Source organism: Salvelinus sp. IW2-2015, linkage group LG21 (genome assembly GCF_002910315.2).
Source record: "Salvelinus sp. IW2-2015 linkage group LG21, ASM291031v2, whole genome shotgun sequence".
Lineage (NCBI taxonomy): Eukaryota > Metazoa > Chordata > Actinopteri > Salmoniformes > Salmonidae > Salvelinus > Salvelinus sp. IW2-2015.
In genome coordinates this window covers 288,516-311,512 of record NC_036861.1, presented here as the reverse complement: position 1 = coordinate 311,512, position 22,997 = coordinate 288,516, and the positions used below count along the sequence as shown (strand labels likewise).

General features: G+C 41.7%; 1 protein-coding gene across 1 annotated transcript in view; it reads left to right on the top strand.

Annotated features, from left to right (window-relative positions):
* Positions 1-22,997, top strand: part of LOC111982478 (VPS10 domain-containing receptor SorCS1-like) — a 167,617-nt gene that overhangs the window by 52,035 nt on the left and 92,585 nt on the right. The window contains 1 exon segment of the mRNA XM_024014047.2: positions 19,128-19,195. Coding sequence (XP_023869815.1) covers positions 19,128-19,195 — 68 coding nt within the window.

The window sequence follows — 22,997 nt, the reverse complement described above, 5'->3', positions numbered from 1 at the left end:
CTGTTGAATGCCCTAGCTAGCTGGATGAATATAGGCCTGTTGAATGCCCTAGCTAGCTGGATGAATATAGGCCTGTTGAATGCCCTAGCTAGCTGTCAATCCTCCTTATGTCTATCAAAGTTTGGTGCCAGGAAGTTCTTCCTGGTCAGCTCACACATTTACATAGAAGTTGGGGCTAGGAGTTATTTTCTTGACATTTTATGTTTAACATTTTAGTCATTTAGCAGACGCTCTTATTCAAAGTGACCTTAGTGCATTCATCTTAAGATGGCTTGGTGAGACAACCACATATTACAGTCGTAGTATGGCCTGTCCCGGAAAACTTAATTCATCGTGAAGCTAACATAAATAAGTGAATATTTTGGTTTCAATGTGACTATAGCAGTTAACATTAAAAAAATTGTTCCAAATTGCCAGATTATTGACCTTACCGTGTCCCAAGCCCCAGACATATTAGAGTTCCACGGTGCCCCAGTTACCTTGAAACCATGTTTTATTCATCACAGCAGAAAATGTGGCCTTGAATTTTTCCATGTATTTATATTTCAAAAAAAGTTATGCTCATTAGGCTTGAGGTACGGTTGTTTAAGTCTGCGTCCAATTTTGGGACCTTGAACATTAGAATAATCTAAGTGCTCATTAACATGTTGGTAAAGACCAGCTTGGCATGTTTGCATCCAAGTTGGCAGAGCTGCTTACACCTGCAATTTCCAATACAAAGCCCAACAGGCCCAGCTTACTCTAAAATGATCTGCATAAATTACATCTATATTAAATTCTGCATCCTTGCTGCTGTACTCAGGAAATGCAGTCTCTCCGTGGGGATACCAATGCACTCTATTTATACATAGTGGAGTCATAATAGGCTAATCTGAGACTATACTGCTAGTCCACTTTCAGAGATAATGAACATTTCCTTTCATGAATCCAGATTTGGCCAATTAGCTATATTGACATTAACGGCATACAAAATGACTGCAGTTTCCCCTGTATACTTATACAACCAAGTAGTTATAGATTATTAGGTAGTGTGTTGTCTTAAAAAGATCTGAAATCTAAGTTGAATGGTCGCGCGAACAGATTTGCAGGTGTGATAGTTGGTGCAGTGAAATGCTTATGTTACTAGCTCAAATACAAATGCGCAAATAATGAAAAATCAAAACAAGAAATCAAGAAATGACAGAACGAGTCCAATTTAACTATCCAGGTGTAGATGTATTAGAGTGAGTATGTGTCAGAATCCATAACAGAACATCACATTTACACACAACCTTACACACGATCTAATGAATACCACAGCTATGTATTATGGAACAATTAGGATGACATCATTGTAAAAACTATAAAGAAGCCTCCCCGGTCAGGGGACTATTTTAAAAGAAAGGAAAAACCACCTGTCTATTTTTTGGCCACAGGTATACTGTAAGTGCAGCTTCAGAACCAAGCATCATGCTGTAGAACGTTGCTCGTGGATATTATAGATTGCTGACAACAATCTGGCAGGGAGGCGAAATGCACGTTAGTCTAATGGAGCAGGCTACCCGTGGCCAGAAGACAGGCATGCGTGCAGTGCCTCTGTGAAAGAGTAATTTATCACCAAAGAAGTTACGTCCCAATCAATGAAAATGTAAAGCGAGGCCCCCTTTTATTCTATTTGTGCTGATACCAGCTCAAAGCACCATTATTGAAGGGGCTCAGAATCCATTTGCAAGCCCCTGGCACAACTCCTAGTCGTGTTCCGAGCCGAGTAGCCGACACAGATACTGTTAAAAAGGCTTCTTTTATATTTGGGCGACTTGGGAGAAGTTGGAGACAACAAGGGCGGATGGAAGCAGTAGAAGAAAGTGGAATGTCATGGAACAGCGGGCCGTTGCACCAATTCATAGTGGCCCGTGACTAAATGTAAGCACATAACAGTTTAAAATACTTTTATCCTGTTAGAATAAATTTACATTGCACGTGATTAATTTCCAAAGATCTAGGAAAAAGCCACAAATAGATAAGATTTGACAAGTTACATTTTATGTAGCTAGAATAGTGTTAGCACTTCAGCGGTATCCCTTTCTTAGCCTCGATACGATAATGAATGTTAATTTCCAAAATAGCTCTGTAACTTTACGGTATAACAATTCTTTCTTCTCCCCTTTTTTGTCTTCCTGATCAGGGTTATATAGTTCTCATTTACTCCGGAATCCGTTTTCCGCTACTGCCCCGTGTCTTTTCCCCACTTAGTCGTCAAAATGCAGCGCGCGGCTGTTAGGGGTAAGCTAGTGTGTGGTCTAGCCGAGAATAAGGGAAACTTGAGATATAATCACCACTTGAATCTTTATGGTTCTCGCCTCAAGCGCAGGTTTGAAAGTTCCAAAGAATGTCTTGAACAAAGTGAATAAGGCTTGCTGTTTTGCAGATAATGAACGGACATTAATTATTTTCATTCTTTGCTCTATGTATTCTACGAATTAGTAATACAGGAGTCTTTTCAATGAACCAACAGTACATACCGTGACCTACAACAAGTGCTGAACATCTCTAAGACAAGCCTTCAGCCAGTGTCCTCAAACATTCCACCATTCCTCCTTGTATATTTAGCCAGTCTTTATGTGCTCCTCAAGCTCCGCTCGACAAAGACATAAAGATTCTTTTTGTGGATACTGAAGGAAGACCACTCAGTGTTGAATGGCCAGCTATATAGTAAACGAAGACATACAGAATTGATGATGCCCATGCGATTAAAAAGTTGCTATATAATATCACCTGTTATGGTTGTAGTGGATGGGTTCACAGTCAAAATGGCAAACGCTGATGACATAGCGGGAGGCGAACTATCGGACGACTCGCCCGATTACAGCTGGAGCATGTTTCTTAGTTGGTACTATTCCACTTTGGTCAATGCGATAATATACTTCAAATCAGAGTGACCTATTGGTTCTTGAAAGAAATATAACTTCATAAATGCATCATAGCTTAGTTCTGTCATGTACCCTTCCTGAACCCAAAATACTAGAGCTTGTTTTACTGCCAAGGTTTGTAAGAGCAATGTAAATGTTACCAAGGCAGCTGTTATGCCTCAAGAAACTGGTTAACACATATATTGTTGATCATGTCCTGCATCCAAAGTCTCTCGTGAGTGGATACATTTCTCCAGAGCCCGATCCTTTCAGCTTTTCTTAAGTAAAAACCTGGTGTTCGATATAAGGATTTTAGCTTTTAACAGTGCATCACAAAACATTATGCTGAGCTATAACAACTTTCAACAGCAGTTACTTTCCCTATTTTTTCCTGCAAATAGCAGTGTTTACTCATACCATTTTGTAGCTCTGAGTCGCTACTTTTGTGGTGAATAAGTGTAAAAAACACCAATTTCAAAACTTGGCTAACCTCAAAGATCCGATCCAGGTTGGTGAGTGCACATATATGAACCTCTAGATCTGCGAAAAGGCTGAAGACTGATATTGTCCCTTCTAAATTAACCAAAACTGTAGGCCTTTTTCCCTGTAGTTTATGTGTGATTTGGCATCAGCGCGATACTGAGTGTCAGCTGCATCTGACACATTCTACCCCATAAATCATCTATGCAATACCTTCCAGAGTGGTTCCTGGGTAAAGCTAAGACTCCCTGTACAACTCTACCATGATAATCAGGTTTACCACCTGTTCGTATAGCTGTAGGTACGCTGTTTCACCTCCCAGAAATCGAATTATGCATCATTTGATGCCATTTTCACAGTGACGTAATGCAATTATCCCAAAGGTCTCCAAGCTTAGCCGTTCACTTTTTTGCTTTATACCTCCGTTGGTGTTTTACCGAGAAACTCTTTGAGGGTTGTTATTTTTGTGAAGGTTGAGATTTTTAGAAAATGTATTTTCTTTAAACTCTCCAGATTTGTTGGTCTGGTAAGGAGGGATTTGGAATACATTTGTTTTGTTTTAAAAAAAAGCCACTGCGCAACAGTTGCAGTCTTCTCCTGAGATGTCCGCACAAACCAAGCCATCTGTTCAGAATCATTTATGCACAAATTGCCCTAGCACTTCACTATGTGACGTAAGACATTCCATTTCATTTTACCCCCATTACATTCATATTCTCTTCAGGGTTTATTGCTACAACTAAGGTTATGTCGTTATAAGGCTACTGACCAAATAATCTAATTTGACATTTCCTCTTCAGATATTGTGCTGGAGTTATATTCCATATATATTACACACGTCATTTAGATGTCAATGTAAAGATGTTATGCTAACACACAGGCCTACTTATAGTCCAAATAGATTATACCACGGATGTCATTTGTATGTGAAAAGTAGATGTCGACCGGCATACTAAAGGCTGTCATGCGTTCACATGTCGACAAAGGAAGGATGACATTTTCGTGTTCGGGTGAATCACAGGAGGGATCAGGCTTTAGAGAAGGGAATCGGTCAGAACATGGACAGATGAAATTGCAGACAGATTAGATATCAATAGGCTCCATGTTCATGCTGGGAAGGTAATCAGAGAAGATGTGATTCCATCTCAATGGACTCATAAGCTCCTTGGCCAGCGGTGAGGATTTGCTGATCCCTGACCTTCTGTTTTAAAGGCTGAGGATTTTTAAGTCCTGAGATACATGCTATGATACAGCTTCTACCCCCAAGCCATAAGACTTCTAAACAAGACTGCTAAATGGCTAATCAAATGGCTACCTAGACTACCTGCATTGACCCTTTTTGCACTAACTCTTTTGCACTGACTCACTGCACACACATAGGACTCTAGCCACACATACTGCCACTGACATCCCAACACACACACTACACACACATAACACGAACACACTTACACACACACTTTCACACTCACCCCATACACTGCTGCTACTGTCTATTATCTATCCTGTTGCCTAGTCCCTTTACCCCTACCTACAGTATATGTATATAGCTCCATGAGATTCGATTCTGACACATTATGGACAGTGAGGGAACAATATAATCACAACACTTGATTCTGCTGAAGAGACAACTGTGTTTGTGCTCTCCCCCGGAATGTTGAATGTGGTTTTAACCCTCTCAGCACAACCGGTCTATAGATCGTTATCAATACAACGTCACAATAAGGTGCAGAGTGTTCGATTTGCCTGCAGGGGGGCAAGGATCCCCAGTTTAAGGGATTGTTAATTATTTGGTTGTAAAATCATCACCTCTTTAAGAGCATACACTCTTAGAAAAAAGGGTTCCAGAAGGGTTCTTCGGATGTCTCCACGGGAGAACCCCTTTTGGATCCAGGTAGAACCCTTTTGGGTTCCATGTAGAGCCCTCTGTGGAAATGGTTCTATATTGAACTCAAAAAGGTTCTACCTGGAACGAAAAAGGGTTCTTCTATGGGGACGGCCGAAGAACCCTTTTAGGTTCTTGATAGAAAAAAAGGTTCTAAGAGTGTAGTCAGAACATCAAATTACCCATTTATTCCATGCAAAACAATTGCACACATTTAGCTCTATCATCAGAGTTATACAGCAAGTAAGTGTTTTTCATAATCAGTAAACCTCAATTGATCAGGTCATTTCAGATACGGAGGGTAGCCTCACAATATCTCTCAATATTTGCTAACATAAATGTGTATATTTGAGTGTTACAAAATAAAATTGAGCTATACCAGACCAGTATTAGTGGTTTAGTTTAATTTCCCATCCTTTGTGGGCTCTGCCTGTCAAGCGGTAGAAGGGCACATTTGCCAATGTACTGTTAGCTGATAAATCATAAACATACAGTATAGTGTTAAGTAGATCTAATGTGCTTTTTTTCTTCAACTAATGTAGGCCTACCTAGCGAAGTTGGCTAACAGCCCATTTTCAACATTTGTTTTTCAGTGTGTTTAATCACAATTGCCGCTGATTGACATGATAGGCTACATTGATTGATAGACCAGGTCAAATTGGCTAGCAGCCAAATTGAACACTCTGTACCATATTGTGAAGTTTTATTGATAAGGACCTATAGTTTCCCACACTCATTTAGGAACCTAAATGTGCAAGTAAAACAACACACACACACACACAACACCACACACACAACACCAACACACACACACCACACACACACACACACACACACCACACACACACACACACACACACACACACACACACCCACACACACACACGACAAATACATTACGATAACGTGATGAGGTGCCAAAATAGAATCTCACTATCCCTTCCTGTACCCACGTTCCACTATATCTCAAAGATATTAGCTAAACTACTTCAGCTTTAGCTCTTTAATGTATCAACAGTCTTTCCAATGAACTGTTCATGTGTTAGCATCCTTGTTTTCTAAGACATCATCTCTAGCATCTCAAGGTACAATAACAAGGTCAGAAAGTGAACGAGGCAATGCTTCAGAAGTCTCCTCTAATCCTCCAACCATCCCATTAGACCATCCCTAGTCTTTCTCTTTCCAGTCAGTACCTAATTGGTCCCTGCGTGTTATTTCAGCTTATAAATGATCTGATAGTTAAAAAGAGGCAGTCTTTTTCATATCAGCGTGGAAAGATGCGAAAGCTCATTAATAAAATCCTGCTGTCTCCGTCATCCAAATTAAGGGGAATCTTTTTTTGTTCAAACTCTTCAAGAAAGTCAGACAGCTCAATATGGGGAATTACACACGCACACACACAGTCTTAAAAAACCCTGCCAGCGGTAGCATTTATTCCATTCATCTAATTGGACTAAAAAATCAAGACCATGCATCCTGTTAATTGGTCTAATTTATATAATTTTTTCTTTTCAACTGAATGTGGGAGTTTTAGCTGGTTGGAGGCATATTTTAGTGTCAGATCTGCTTGAAATTAACAAGCATTTTAATGTGATGTGGGTGGTGTGTCTGCATGACTGTGTGTGTGTGAGAGAGAGTGTGTGTATCTGTTTAAAAGTCATGCTGTCTTTCTTTTATCACTCATCACCAGCCCTGGTGTCAGATCCTATGATGTCGTATGTCGACGCTACTCTGTCAAATAACTTCTTTCTCCATCACTAATGAAAGTCTGATTCACTCACTGTAAATTCCCCATCGCTCTGAATTCCCCATCGCTCTCCTACAAAGGAGTACCCTCAGTTAATGCATTTACATGTATATTACCATATAACAGGTCAATAAGTGTCAATTCCATTTAGAGGGTTAGAGGGTTACTCAAATCATAATTTGTTTTGCTATTAAAGTTCAGTGAGATATATTGACTGTGTATTACTGGATAGTGTATAAAGCATCAATTTAATTATCTCAGGGGAATATTTGCAATAGGGATCAGGCCAGATGTCGAGGGAAGTAATTTGATGTAATTTACTAATGTTTGTGTAAATATCCCGAACATCTACCTGTATGACAGACTGTCTGATGACAGAGAAAATTTTTCATATTAGCTAACTGTAACACGCCCACTGTTTTAGTTCTCCTTCCAATCGGTTTGTGGTGAGACAGGACATCCTTGTCTTACCACTGATTATGCAGCCGTCTGCATAGATTCTGGCAAAGATATGATCTTGTGTGTTGAGTATAAACGAACACATCTGGCAGGTTAGGCACACATCGACTGGAAACTGTAACGGCAGCAGCAGAATGCCTAGCATGTTTAACACTTCAAGTTTTCTCTTCTGGCTTGAAAGAGCTCGGATTGGTCTGCGTTACTTAAGTATTACCCCCTCCTTTTAACACATTACTACAACTAACACTAAAATAGTTATACACTATGACTGACTTATTTACTTGACTTATTCATTTTAGCTCCCAGTGGAGCAAAGAGCCTCAACATTGTTTCTCCACTTAACCCTGTCTGCAGTAATACACTAAAGATATACAGATCTAAGATGTTAATTTGATCACTCTTTTGTTTCTGACAATTTTCCTGTGCCCGCGCTAACACATGGTTGTATTAACAGTATTGCACTTTTCATGTAGCCTACTTTTGGCCAGCTAATAGCTTAACCACTGATCAAGCAACACAAATTTACTAAAAGTTCAAACTCTGTTGTTGCAGGATTATTTTCCTGTCACATTATTGGTCAAATTAAGATCCTACATCTGTATCAAAATATATTGTAAGGGTATCATTTGAGTGGAAAAATGACAGCATCAACAACAATCCAAAATCTACCCAAAGACACAAACATTGCTCACTGCAGAACTCAAATCCACCATCAACCCAGATTCACTCATTCGATGAACACCAGGTTTTTCATGCCGTTTTAGCCTCGTCACATGTTAGCCGACACCCCATAATCTAGTGCCTAGCGCTAAAATGGCGGATGGGATCCTTATAGCAATCATCCCATAGCATGCTGATGGGCCCTGACGTCTGCTTGCTCCAGTTAGCTCCCTGCCTCTAGCCTAGCCGTGGAAATCTGTTTCGTCTGTCTATTCCTGCACATCAATATGAAAAAAAAGAGCTGTGCCTGCCATCACCATCGAATGCCGGTACAAAGAGATTGAAATGATTGGATTGAGGAATGGAAGTAGGGGAGGAGAGGATGGCTGGAAAGCTTGTTTGGGTATGCACAGAGACTGGATGTATACTGTATTTATATATAAAAGTCAGTCGGAGAACAAACTAGCTGTGGTTCTGATGAGTCCTCCGTTTTGTGTAAGTACTGTATCTGTATAGTGTTGAATAGTTTCTGTAACATTTATACAGAATCATTGCAACTATTCCTGAGGAACCCAAATAATGATAGATGGCAAACAACTGGACATTTGCCAAACACTTGAATTTAATATTTTTTTAAATTATTATTTCAGATAATATTCTCATTTGCCATTCATCTCACTTGAAACCAATAGAAGTGGCTAGTTTGTAGTGCAGTGGATTCCGTCTCATACATGGGTAACAATTACCTCCTGTGACCTCGCCAAGTCGATACATCTACTTATTACTAATTCCATCTGGTAAATACGGTGGACAGTACGATTGGTAAGGTAAGCTAAGTGCTGAATTGGCAGAATTTGGAATGCTGGAAATTAATTGTAATGAATGGATCAGGCTTGTTTTCCTCATTTCAGGTATTCTCTTACATCCCTTTGCTAATAATAACCATATCCCTAGGATACACAAAATGAATTACATCTAACTGAACTTTGCGAAGCTGTATAGTACATATTGTACAATAAAGCCGCTCTCTACATTTCTGTAATCATAAAACACATTTCAAATACGAATTCCCTCCATGTGTTTTTCAGATTTATAATGAATTTCTTTGGGGGCCCACAAATCAAATTAGCTGGCGACCTTTTTACAGTTAGCATAGATTTGAGATTGAAGATGTAATCATCAAGTAACAACTGTCTAGGGAGAGGGAGTTTAATTTCACAAAGTCAGTGTCAAAAAGAACAACTTCATGAAGGGTTTGTTTCAAGTTTTTGGATTTAAATGCATCAATTTAGAATGGTATTAGTACATACTGAACAACAGTATGTTTTTAGAGTTTATTAATTAGTATGCTTAGTCTCTTCCACTGACACTTTTCTCCACAGACTGAGCTGAACTTTTGTCCCTGAAAAGTAAGCAGAATGTCCCTATCCGCCAACCTGTACACTGTATTCTGCAGAGCAGCTTATTTTAGCCGTGCCTTTCAAACGGGACTTTTCTCCCCTGCATTACAAGAACATGTGGAACGATCTGCAACAAAAAGGTCAGCTTCCCTTGGCTTTCTATGGATCCTGCCTGAGTCTTTGTCGATTAGTCAATAGATAACAACTTTAAACAAGTTATGCGTCTCTCAATTGTTAATTCCCCTTTCCATAATCTCCCTGCTATCTCTAAGGACTCATTCGCTCTCCTCCATTTTAGCTGACCAAGGAGAATCCCATTCCCTTTTTCCTTTCTCGGGCCTATAGAGGTGAGTGGATCTGCGTGTGCTGCCGTTTGTGTATGTGAAGTCACAATAAACAATAAATAGACACGAGGATAAGGGGAGTGGAGGTTTATGTCCTGCCAATAACCCCCAGGGTTTATTGCTTTCAACTGACTCGTCACTGAGGAGTACCTTGTATACAGTAGCCTCCTCTCTCCATGAGAGATTGAACAACTCCCCTCCCAGTGGCCTGCCCTATTAATTTATGCATTAACTTGGACGCGATCCAGTCTCACATTTCCAAAATGCAGCCAGTCATCAGCTCTCCAAGCCCAAATAATTATTCTAAGTAATTGGATATAGTGTCAAGAACGCCATTAAAAACAGTAAACGGGGCCGGCGGACGCGGGTCAACCAACCAACCAATCAATCACTCCCGATCCCGAACTACTAACCAATAGGGGCCTCCCGCCTGTCCGTTACACAACAACTCATTATTGTTGAGATTTTAAATAGCCGTATGGTTCCGCCTGGACTTGCCCAGGCATGTCCCTCTGTAGTAAACAAATACACCACCGCTCACTAACCCCACTATTTACATGATTTACTGGGACATCTATGCAAAGGTCAACGCTAAAGGTGTCGCGGCAATTCCAAGTTTAGAGTACTACTGTTCGTGGCGTGGAATGCGCCCCCATATGATGATATACCATAAGTAATCAAGGAGGTGATAGAGGCCTATAAATTGTACTTGAATGGAGTTTACATTACAGTGAAGGTGAGGCTATTTATTAAGCGCTGTGTTGAAAGGAGAGGCCTTGGTGTGACGGACATTGATCGTGTTTACATCATGTCCCCTGTATTAACCCCTAGTTAATGACACCGTTCAGATCAATGAATCGCATTGCACCCCCTGTAAATGGATTCGGTGGATGGTAGCCAATGAGATCGTCTCCAGATGACACTTTAGAAATGGGTGCCGTTGACTCGACAACTGGTTGTGTTTTCCCCCTTGCTGGCTACAGTGTTGGTCTCGTCTGGTCCTATCAATCTTTTGGTGTTTCTGGCCCTAGCATGGCGGCTTCCCTTCTGTCCTTGTTTGTGTGTGGCCTCCTCAGCCAAGGCTGGCGCTAACGGCCTGGCCTTGAATGATTTCCTGTGTGGACTGGGTTGAAGTCTTGGTCAGATCTGACATCATGGGGAGATTGATCAAACTCCATTGGACTGTGATTGAAACCAGAGTTCTGTCTTCTCTTTCCTCTTGTTTTTAATTGTTTTGCTTTATACAGGAAATATTGAATATGCTGAATAATGCTATATCTCTAACATTGACGACATTGTTGACTACGCTGAATAATGCTACATCTCTAACATTGACGACATTGTTGACTACGCTGAATACTGCTACATCTTCTAACATTGACGACATTGTTGACTACGCTGAATAATGCTACATCTCTAACATTGACGACATGTTGACTACGCTGAATAATGCTACATCTCTAACATTACGACAATGTTGGACTCCTGAATACTGCTACATCTCTAACATTGACGACATTGTTGACTACGCTGAATACTGCTACATCTCTAACATTGACAACATTGTTGACTACGCTGAATAATGCTATATCTCTAACATTGACGACATTTTTTACTTCTGAATGTCATACATTTTCTTACTGTAGCTTATACAATGCTCTCTTGTTCTGAAATTGAGTGTGCCTATTGGTGTGCAGCGCGTGTCTCCTATTCTATTACCAGAGTATGAAGCTCAGCAGCAATTGCTCCCGTATTGATACAGCTTTCTGTGTACACGCTAGAATACGGCTTGTTCCAACCCCCCGGGGATCCGTTTTATCATCTCATTACAGTGACGTGCGAGACAAGGTTAAGACCCCCGTTGATTGCAATTCTCATTCCTCTGTGTTCTCGTGTTAACGGCTATCTCTTTAGCCACCGCGTCAAACTCAGCCACTTGAAAAGCTTGTTTCTCATTTGTATCGTTTTTATCCCTCAACATATCTACTTTGGTTTGTCTTTTTCCCAGCGTGTTTTCTTTGACGCAAATTAAGCACGTGAATGATGTTGACATTGAGGTGCCTCACACAATGGTTACACAACAGAGCCGAACAACAACAAAAAGGTGGTCTGTCATGGCGGTGGTGATTGCAACACTAGCAGTAGGTGGGTGTGCCGTGATGATTCCAAGGAAGGGAAGTGTTGGTTTAGACTGTGGCGCTGTACTGCTAATCACCTTTAATCACATGCAAATGCTGGGAATCAGGAGTCTTTGATTCTGAATAATGGGAACAAAGCGAGAGATTGACAGAGAAGAGCTTGTTAGCTACTACCACCCCCTCTCTCTCTCTCTCTCTCTCTCGCTCTCATGCTCTCTCCCTCTTCCTCCTTCGCTCTCTCTCCCTCTTCCCCCTTCTGTCTCTCCCTTCTGTCTCTCCCTTCTTCTCTCTCCCTCTTCCTGCTTCTCGCTCTCTCGCTCTGGCAACAATGCCTGGAGGGACTGTTCATCTGCCTTCGGCTCCTACTACTCAAACTACCCAGCCCCAAACTGGAGGCAAATCAAGTGATATCAATGAGACAAAAAGTGGACCGATTATTTAGCCTCAGATGGAGAGAGGGAGAAGAGAGTGCCTTTGCCAGATAGATAGATGGATAGATTTAGCTTTGTAAATACCTTTTATTATCCCATTTGTGAGCTGATGCTACTTCTGAGGATGACCATCTAAATAATTAATCTGCAATGAGCGAGATTCTTTTTAGCTTTATTTATCACGCTCCATCTGTCTAGTAGTGTAGCGACTGTAGTTAATAATGTCATGTAGGTTGTGTTAACACATAGGGGGAAAACAGCCACTAGACTAGCCTCTTGGGCCTCTTGGGCCTCTGTAGTCTAATACCAAAATCCAAGTCAGCCACAGCATTTTACTCATAGACTCGGTTTTGCATCCAGTCTCAACTTTGAGTATGTTTGTGTTGTGTTGTGCTTTCATAGCCGCACCTTTCTGTTACCGCTAACATAAAACTTGATATTCAACTCGTTGAAAATCATATACCCACAGACTTGTCATTCCTATTCAATACCACTAGAAACTTTGAGTGTCTGAGTTTCATAGTGCTTTCAAATCCACACCTTTCTGTCACCGCTAACATAAGACTCGATTTTCCACGTTGACAGTTCAAGGTTTTATGGGTTATTGCAATATTCCCCGGGGATATGTGAACGGGTTCATTGGATTAACATTCATGTATTCAGTTTTATTTGTCAAATGATCAGGAGTGAGCAACCACATTCCTCTCTCGCAGCACGGAAGTGATGTACTATATTTAACCAGTGGGTGGATTGTAACCTACTTTGGAAGTTAAAACTCAATTGTTGGAGCTCTGGCTTTTCATTCTATCGCACGGCAGGACCTTACTTACTGGATAATGTGAATAGTCCCGTTATCTTTTGTCTAGAGCGAGAGTGTCCATGAATTCAATTTCAATAATTGTGTCAAGTGTTATCTTCCCCTTATGGCAAAGTACTGAACATGGATTATTACCCAAATCAACTTGTTTTTCAGACACATCATCATTTGAAGACCCACGTGCGCACATTCAATGCGCAGACACACACACACGCTCATTCGCACGCACATTCACACACACACAACACACACCACACACACACACACACACACACACACACACACACACACACACACACACACACACACACACACACAACACACACCACACACACACCACACACACACACACACACACACACACTCTCAAACCCCAAAAACAATAGATTGTAACAGTCTCTGCAGTCTATATGCATAGTTCATGGCTGTATACAGTACCAGTCAAAAGTTTGGACACCTACTCATTCAAGGGTTTTTATTTTACTTTTTCAACATTGTAGAATAATAGTGAAGACATCAAAACTATGAAATACACACATGGATTCATGTAGTAGCCAAAAAAGTGTCAAACAAATCAAAATATATTTAAGATTTTTCAAATAGCCACCCTTTGCCTTGACAGCTTTGCACACTCTGGCATTCCTCAACCAACTCATGAGTGTTTCACCTCATGCTGGTAAGTGTGCTTTCTAAATAAATCAGACGTGTCACCAGCAAAGCACCATCACACCTCCTCCATGCTTCACGGTGGGAACCACACATGCAGAGATCATCCGTTCACACCTACTCTGCGTCTCGCAAAGACATGGCGGTTTGGAACCAACATCTCAAATTTGATTAATCAGACCAAAAGACAGATTTCCACCGGTCTAATGTCCATTGCTTGTGTTCTTGGCCCAAGCCAGTCTCTTCTTCTTATTGGTGTCCTTTAGTGGTGGTTTCTTTGCAGCAATTCGACCATGAAAGCCTGATTCACGTAGTCTCCTCTGAACGGGCTGCAATCTGAGGTGCAGTTAGTTAATTGCTGATTTCTGAGGCTGGTGCTTTTGACTGGTACTGTATAAAAGTAAATTCAACAGTGTTCAGTTGAAATGAAGTAAACACACACACAACACACAACACACACACACAACACACACACAACACACACACACACACACACACACACACACAGTAGCTCCATGTCTTCCCCTGTAACAGGTGATCACGCTGTGAATAAGGTGAATCCTGCCATCTAATCAGGTCATTAGCATTGTAGGTGGCAGTCAAACTACAGCAATGAAAATCTGCGTTTTCACTTTGGATGTGTATATTAGTAACTTTAGTCTTCTTCCCACCATGGTGTGTCTGTTTCTGTTCTTCTGCTGATAGGGCTAAACACATACAAGCATGGCAGATAACTACTAAGTACGTCAGTACAATATAACATCTTATTAACATAGTATCCAACCTGGAATATACGTACATATCAACATACGATATCCAGCAATGCATTTTGACTAAAACCCTGGGGCTATGTCAACAACTGGGTTTACAACACTGAATACGTTGGTCTTAAAGTATACAGAAAACAATATCACTGTGGTTTCTGGGTAATATTGTTAGAAGAAAAAAACTAAAAAACATTGTAACACAAGACTAGTTAATTAGGCCCCAGAAATAGGCATCCCAAAACCCAGAACATTACTATAAATGTTTGGTCTTTATACTAACATTTCCTACCCTGGGACATTGCTCTCAAATGACACATTTTGAAGCTCAATGGAGACAGATTTTTGGTGGGATATCCAAGAATTTGACAGATGACTTGAAAATCAAGGTTTCGCAGCTACATTTTACTTTCATATCTGGGATAGGCATGGATTGTGAAATATTTCCAAAATATGAAACGACAACAGCTAATCCTACAGAGAGAAGGCATGTTGTCACGATGATCCCTCCGGAGTTTGACAGATTCAGGTTTTTGAACATCTAGGAAGATGAATCATGTTTAGATATTTATATATTTGACTTGTTTTTTCTCAAGAATATAATAGATATGTAGTGTGCAGAGGTGTAATGCATTCCTTATAGATGAAAAGCACAGACGTATTGAGTGCGTGCGGTGTTCACTACATGGTTACGAAATTGCATCTTGGAACACTCAAAACTCTAGAGTGCATCCACCTACTACAGTATCTGAATATCTGAGACGATACCTGAAACATTAACGAGAGTGAGGAATACGGGATTGTACTTTAGCATGCAGTCAGGAAAAAACATGACAACTCTCTCTCTCTCTCTCTCGTGATTACAATTTAGTTAAAGAAATACAGAAGAAAAAGGGGATTTCAGAAAAAGTTTTTTGTATATGAATGCCCTGAAGTGTGTGCATAACATGTCTCATTTCTGGGAGTTTCACAGTCAGACAAAGCTGTGGCTAGGGTCCCTATATGTTCTATTTGTTTACAGTTCTGGGCTCTCTCTTTTTTTCTCCCCTTGTCAAGGACAATCACCAGATAGCGGGAAACACAACGAGCCATTTTCTGGCAACAAAGGTGTGCGTTTTTTTCTCTGTGTGTGTGTGTATTTGTGTGTGTTTCTGTCTCTCTGTGTGTGTATTTGTGTGTGTTTCTGTCTCTCTCTGTGTGTATTTGTGTGTGAAAGAGAAACTCTAAGCACTTAAGTCTTTGCAGAAACACAGCTGTTATTGATCCGCACCCTGAGCTCAAACCTCTCTGCATTTCTAATACCCCCTAAAATTCTGCCAACCAGAGACTTAACATAACATTTGCAAACTCCCTCCAACTGGCCTTCAATGCACTTTGAAAGTTTTACTTATTCGAAAGAGGGACACTTATCTTAATACAGACCTCACCAGGCCTACCACCTCGAACATCTTCTGAAGCCCAGTGACTAACTTCAATGTGGGGTTTTCAGCATAATGCATCCATAAACAGAGCTCCCGCCTCAACCTGCCACAGCCACGTAAACCCAAACACCTTCCAAGCTAATGAAAGTCACAGTCCTCCATCTTCTCTCCCTCAAACAACTCCTAACCGCTTCTGGTAGAATGACCTTCTTCTTGTTCTTCTTCACGCCCTCACACAGCTCTCTCCCCATCGTTAGCCCTTCTCAGATATCTTCATATTTTTTTTTTAAAAGTCTGTCTTTTCCTTCTATTGCTCGGCAAGGTAATATTTACAGTAGGAGTCTACCCACGGGCCTAATTGGCAAGCTCGGTAATGTAGCATATGCACTTTCCAGCGGGGAGACCATCTGACACGGACGCACGCTGATGGCCACCCACATTAGGCTCCATATGTGGCAGACAGAAGGGTCCGTATGCACACTGTCCTTCAGCTAATGATGCCAGCTACACAGCCAGCCCCGCCTGGCCTGCTCCGCTTTTMMAGCTYTGCTTACTTTGCTTTTAAAGGACTTTATCTGTSCAGGTTATTGGTTGTTTGGGCGAGGTGATAGAGAACCTGGCTCTAGTACACAGAAACAGGCGGAGGTGGAGGCATAGGCATGGAGTACAGAGATACATTGGTACAAGGGCACCTGCTCTGTCAAACAGAACATAAAAAACTGAAATTTAGAGGTTTGGTAGAATTTAGGAGGGACGGAGATAGAGGGAGAGAGAGAAGCCTTGTGGGGTGGTGGTGTGTGTGTGCGCACCTTTGTGCGTGTGTGTACGCGCCTGTGTGCGAATTCCCCTCCAGCTGCCAGCAAAATGGACTGGGTCATTAGCATGCATTGGTCTATCTGCACATGTAAGGTTATTCATCCCTTGGGGTAAATCTCTCCTCACCGGAGTATCTACCACTCAGACGCTTGAGGAGAACACCGGCTACATTGTGAACAAGCTCTTAATTTAAAGGAGTTTTGTGTTGATGGGTTCTTCTCTCTAACCTAAACTCCTCCACAGGTTGAGCAAAGCAGCCGTGTGTGTGTGTGTGTGGGTGGGGGGGGTGGGGGGGGGGTCTTGTTCGGTGCGTTCCGAGGCCGCAGATGTTGCCTCATACATAATACAGCGTGATCAAAGGGGCCTGCCTCACAATGTAATTCCCCGCTGCAGAGGTGCATCTGTTCTGGCGTTGTAACTCACTCGCGGGGCCCCCACGCTGGCGGAACACACTTCACAAAGTCACACAACTCCCACGGTGACTCCTCCTCCGCCACGCCTGCCTCCACAACATGCAGCGGGAGGTAGACTCAAAGGTATCCGAGGTACAGAGAAACAGTTGGATGTTGCCATGACGCAGCGTGCAGCCAAGGAACATTGTGTAGCCGGTCTTGGAGACGGCATGTACAAATTGTTTATAGGCTCCGGTTGTTTTGTTTTTGCCCTACACTATGGACTTGGGACGATATTCCACAGAGTTTTTTCCCCTGAATATGCAGTTCCCCGAAGTTCCTCTTAGAAGTTTCAGACCGCCTATGGGTGTTTTGTGTTTGGAGGGGGAAAAAATAAGCTATGTAGATGATGCTAAGGTCATCTGGATGACATGAGGCTGATAAAGATAGACATAACACTGCTGCTGGATCTGTTCGACTTGTCCATGTTGTTACTGACCTCTGTGTTATATGACATCTACACGCATTTGAACAATCCCGAAACTGTCAAACCCATGACATCATACTCCAGGCGATTCCACACAGTTAGCAACATGCTAACAAGACAGCAAACAGTGCGTGAAACATCAGGGGTCTATAGTACCATGTCAAAGTAGACTGGTAAACTACAGGTGTGCTTGGTGARTAGCTCCATCGCCACAAATTGCAATGAATTTCAAATATACCTCTAGTCATAAAGTAAATAGATTGCGAGGGCTTCTGTAGTTCCGTGCTTCTGTAGTTCCATGCTTCTGTAGTTCCATGCTTCTGTAGTTCTCATTCTGCTTCGGGCGGAATGCGATTTATCTGTCTTTTCATTTTCCCTGAAGACTTGGATCGACCCAGATTGTCCTTCTAAATCCCATGCACTTTAAGGGTGTTACAGTTATAAAGAATATTTACAGTGCCGYGTTTAGATTGAATAGGATATGATTAAGTAACGAGCTCTAAATAATTAGTCATCACACKCTGTTCGTCTGATGTATCTTTTAGTTCTTTTCGCTGACAGTTCAGCTGAGCTTGCTAGTCAGTAGTCATATCCCATGAACAAGCTAGGTGGAGGACACATTTGTTTAATGTATTCTCTATCAGGTAGACCGTGAGTTTCCCAAAGACGGAACTATGCCTTTCATGTGTGGCTACAGAGGCTACTTATCAAACATTTAATAGCTTCCTTTCTCTGTTCCTTCTGTTTTCTATTTTGAAAAGGATGTGATAGGTGATTTTAGAAAGTATGGAACAAGCGTCTTGTATTACACAAGTGATCATGAAATAAAGGGACACCATTTGAACATGGGAAAGGGCGATACCTAGTCAGTTGTACAACGGAATGCATTCAACGGAAATACGTCTTCCGCATTTAACCCAACCCCTCAATCAGAGAGGTGCGGGGGGCTGCCTTAATCGACATCCACGTCATCGGCGCACGGGGAACAGTGGGGTAACTGCCTTGCTCAGGGACAGAACGTTCGTAGCTGTACCTAGTCAGCTTGGGGATTTGATTCAGCAACCTTTCGGGGATGTTACAGGCCAAATTGTTGATGACCTGTGGCTTGTAACTCCAATAACAGATCATTTCCTTGGATTTCGCATACTGTAGAAGAAACACGGTCTCCTTGACTGCTGACCATGTAATTCAGGACGAATCATCAAATGTTTTGAAATGCTATGTGACATGCGATTACGCCTATGTTTAAAATGAATTGTGTGTTGAAACGTGCATTTATTGTAGGCTCTGTATTAAAGTGTATTAATAAGGATTTTTCCTCATGTCTTGCAGGTGATTCTCATGCTGACCAAGCTGTTTGACTTCAACCTGAACAGTGTCACAGAGAGCTCATTGTGGAGGTAAGCACATCATGTAATGACAAAGTAAGTCTTCTGTGTACATTTCTGTGTAAAGTCTTCAGTGACTGCCTTTTATATCGGATTTTAGTGTTTCATGTTCTGTCTCCTTTGTATACCACAAACATTATAAATACATATAATAAGTATAAGTACATCACTATAAGAGGTTGACAAATCGAAGGCTTACAACAAAATCACCTTGAATATTTAAACGGTGCAACTTGCCCTCTCCTCATTGAGGAGACTTTTCGCCCGAAAAACGTGCACCTGTCTCCAGAACCTTCCAGCTGACCGACCAGATGTTTAATTCATCCCAAAGCAGACGGGCATTAGTGTGAATATGAGTCACAGCTACTCACGGACAGCCAATGTGCTCTCCAGTGTTGTCCAAGTGCACTTACTTTGACTGGCCTTGAGTGCAGCTCAAGCGAGTCTCGCTGCATGTTCAGCTCAAGGGGCTCCTCCGGATTACTGAGAACTGAATTCAAACATAATCCACTCCCTTGGCTATAGTTGTAATATCTTGTATTTGTAGGTCGACAGGTTGTGTTCTTGCTACCTTGATATTCGGTGCCCAATAGGTTATTTATACAGTGTGACATTCTGTGATTCTGTTCAGAGTCACGTACAAGTATGTTTGAGAATTTGCTGAAAATGTAAAGTGTTTGACTGTCCATGGGAAACACCACAGTTAGAGGATTTTAGTTGTTCTTCTATAGACTCCTTTCAGCGGAACACGTTTTATGACGTCTCGCCTTATTTTACCCCGGGCTTTTGTAAAAAGAGGGACAAATTGAATGCTCTTACATTTGTTCCACTTGGCGCTCATTAAAGTTGATAGAATGCGGTTTTGGCATTTAAGAGACTTTGTAACAGTAGGCCTGTCAAATCTGTACAAATCTCAGCGGTGCGGGACTGCTGGAACATTGCGGCCCTCATATGAGAAAGAGGAAAACAGAATATGGACCTCAGGATTTTCCAGTAATTTCAGCGGTCTTGCCCACAACAGATCTGTGGGTCACCCCAAGGCCTATCTCCCAACCACAGCAGTGGTAAATGTAGCGTTATATGACTGTCTCCACTTAAGTCCTAACCACTAGCCTTTAGTGGCTTAAGTCGTGGATGGCTCAAACGTGAACGGGCGTGACACCTCATTACCCTGTTAATGGTGCGTCTAACATTGACTGTTCCCTCACTTCATGAGAGGGAGAGACGGAGACGCTGGTAGTTTAAGAATGGAAGACAGCCATCAAACCTGGGGCAGAAATGGGAAGGGGTACAAGCCCAACCTGCTGCTCTCAAAGCGGAGTGGCGAGAGAGAAATGCTATCGGAGTGCGCCGAGGCATTCATGAATTAATTTGGAATACTCAGCAAAGCTGCCATCCGTTGGACGTTTCAAGCTGTTTATTGTTTACGTTGCACCCCGCTAATGCGATTAGCGACCTCTAGCTAACCATCTCCAGATACCCCCCACTCATTGATTAAACTCCAATAGGGAAGACAACAGGGCTTTGGGCTGTACAGTAGATATATGGGGGGAAATCTAATTGGGCATGTACTGGGGGTGCTCTAAGTCTCCTCCCAAAATAAAGTTGTTGTTGTCCATGAAAAGAACAAGGCAGTATCACGTTAGTCCGGTATGATTAAAAGAGCTTGAAATTGAACCCTCCACTAAAACAGCTAGGTATATGATGTGAGGAGTAGCTAGGTATATGATGTGAGGAGTAGCTAGGTATATGATGTGAGGAGTAGCTAGGTATATGATGTGAGTAGCTAGGTATATGATGTGAGGAGTAGCTAGGTATATGATGTGAGGAGTAGCTAGGTATATGATGTGAGGAGTAGCTAGGTATATGATGTGAGGAGTCGCTAGGTATAATGATGTGAGGAGTAGCTAGGTATGTATGTGAGGAGTAGCTGGTGTTATGATGTGAGGAGTAGCTAGGTTTGATGAGGAGTGTAGGTATGTGGATGTTGAGGAGTAGCTAGGTATGTGATGTGAGGAGTAGCTAGGTATATGATGTGAGAGTAGCCTAGGTATTGATGTGAGGAGTAGCTAGGTATATTGATGTGAGGAGTGCAAGGTATATGATGTGAGGAGTAGCTTAGGTAATGATGTGAGGAGTAGCTAGGTTAATGATGTGAGGAGTAGCTAGGTATATGATGTGAGGAGTGCTAGGTATATGGATGTGAGAGTAGCTAGGTATTGTGTGAGGAGTAGCTGGTATATGATGTGAGGAGTAGATAGGTATATGATGTGAGGGTAGCTAGGTATATGATGTGAGGAGTAGCTAGGTATATGATGTGGTAGGGTAAGTAGGTATATGATGTGAGGAGTAGCTAGGTATATGATTGTGAGGAGTAGCTAGGTATATGATGTTGAGGAGTAGCTAGGTATTGATGGTGAGGAGTAGCTAGGATATGATGTGGGGGTAAGCTAGGTTATGATGTAGGAGTAGTAGGTATATATGTGAGGGTAGCTAGGTATATGATGTGAGGAGTAGCTAGGTATATGATGTGAGGAGTAGCTAGGTTATGATGTGAGGAGTAGCTAGGTATATGAATGTGAGGAGAGTAGCTAGGTATATGATGTGAGGAAGTAGCTAGGTATATGATGTGAGGAGGTAGCTAGGTATATGATGTGAGGAGTAGCTAGGTATATGAGTGAGGGGTAGCTAGGTAATATGATGTGAGGGGTAGCTATGGTATATGATGTGAGGCGTACGTAGGTATATGATGTGAGGGGGGTGCGGCGATTATTTAGTTTCATTGGTTCATGTCGAGAGTTGCTGCACCACTAAAGTAAGTAATTGGGCCTTAAATCACAGCAGCCGTATGATGGGGTTCTATGAGGAGCAGATCAATAGCCAGATGATGTCATTGTCCTGTGGTCCAAAGTGTCAATGGATCCACCCGTTGATAGATGCTACCGCTGGTATTCAGGAGTTCGCCCATATTTAATCGACATGGAAACCATCCCATAATAAATCTGATAAAAGGAAAATGAAAGTCACCAGGCTGGTGTCACGGGGCTGGGCTATTTGTGTGTTTCTGTTTGTTCTTTGTCAACTTCACTACAAAAAAACCGACTTCAAAGTTGTAACGCTTCCATTTCAATTGAGTTTCCAAAATCAGGATTTAACATTTCTATAAGCACAGGATGAATGAAAACCCTCTATCGAAGTCGGTGATTGCTTTGTTTGTAGTAGTAACAAGCATTGAAGGGTGATGCATGGTGTGTTTTATGAAGCTTTGCCTGCTTTGCATGTCTGTGTGTTTGTGTGTGTGTTTTAGCTGAACATGAAATAGCTCCTTGATTGAGCCTCGCTTCTCTATGAATAAAATGAACCTGGCAGGGGAGATAAGTTGTTCAAACTTCGAGACGTTCTGGAATGTCACATCCCAGACGGAACACAAATTTCACATTAGTACTCTGACCATCGCTTAAATATTTCAGCACAATCCCTTTCATCCACTGTTAGCTTTGACTCAACTGTTGGGATCCATATTGGGTTAGTAGTTTTATGCCGACAGATATGGTGATACTTTGAAACAACAGAGTTGTGCTACCTAGACACACGACCTCCAAAAAACTTCACACATTATTTTGCCTTTTCAGTATTCTTTTCAAAATCCACAAGAACATTGCCGTTACTTCCTTTAAAACAGGAAGCTTTGTGTGAATGACAATGCAGGAGGCCACGTGAAAACTTTACATAAAGCTAGTCTAACTCGTGCTTCAATGGCTTCATCTTTGACCAGCTATAGAACAGTCCACTTGAGACTATGCAGTAAGTCTTT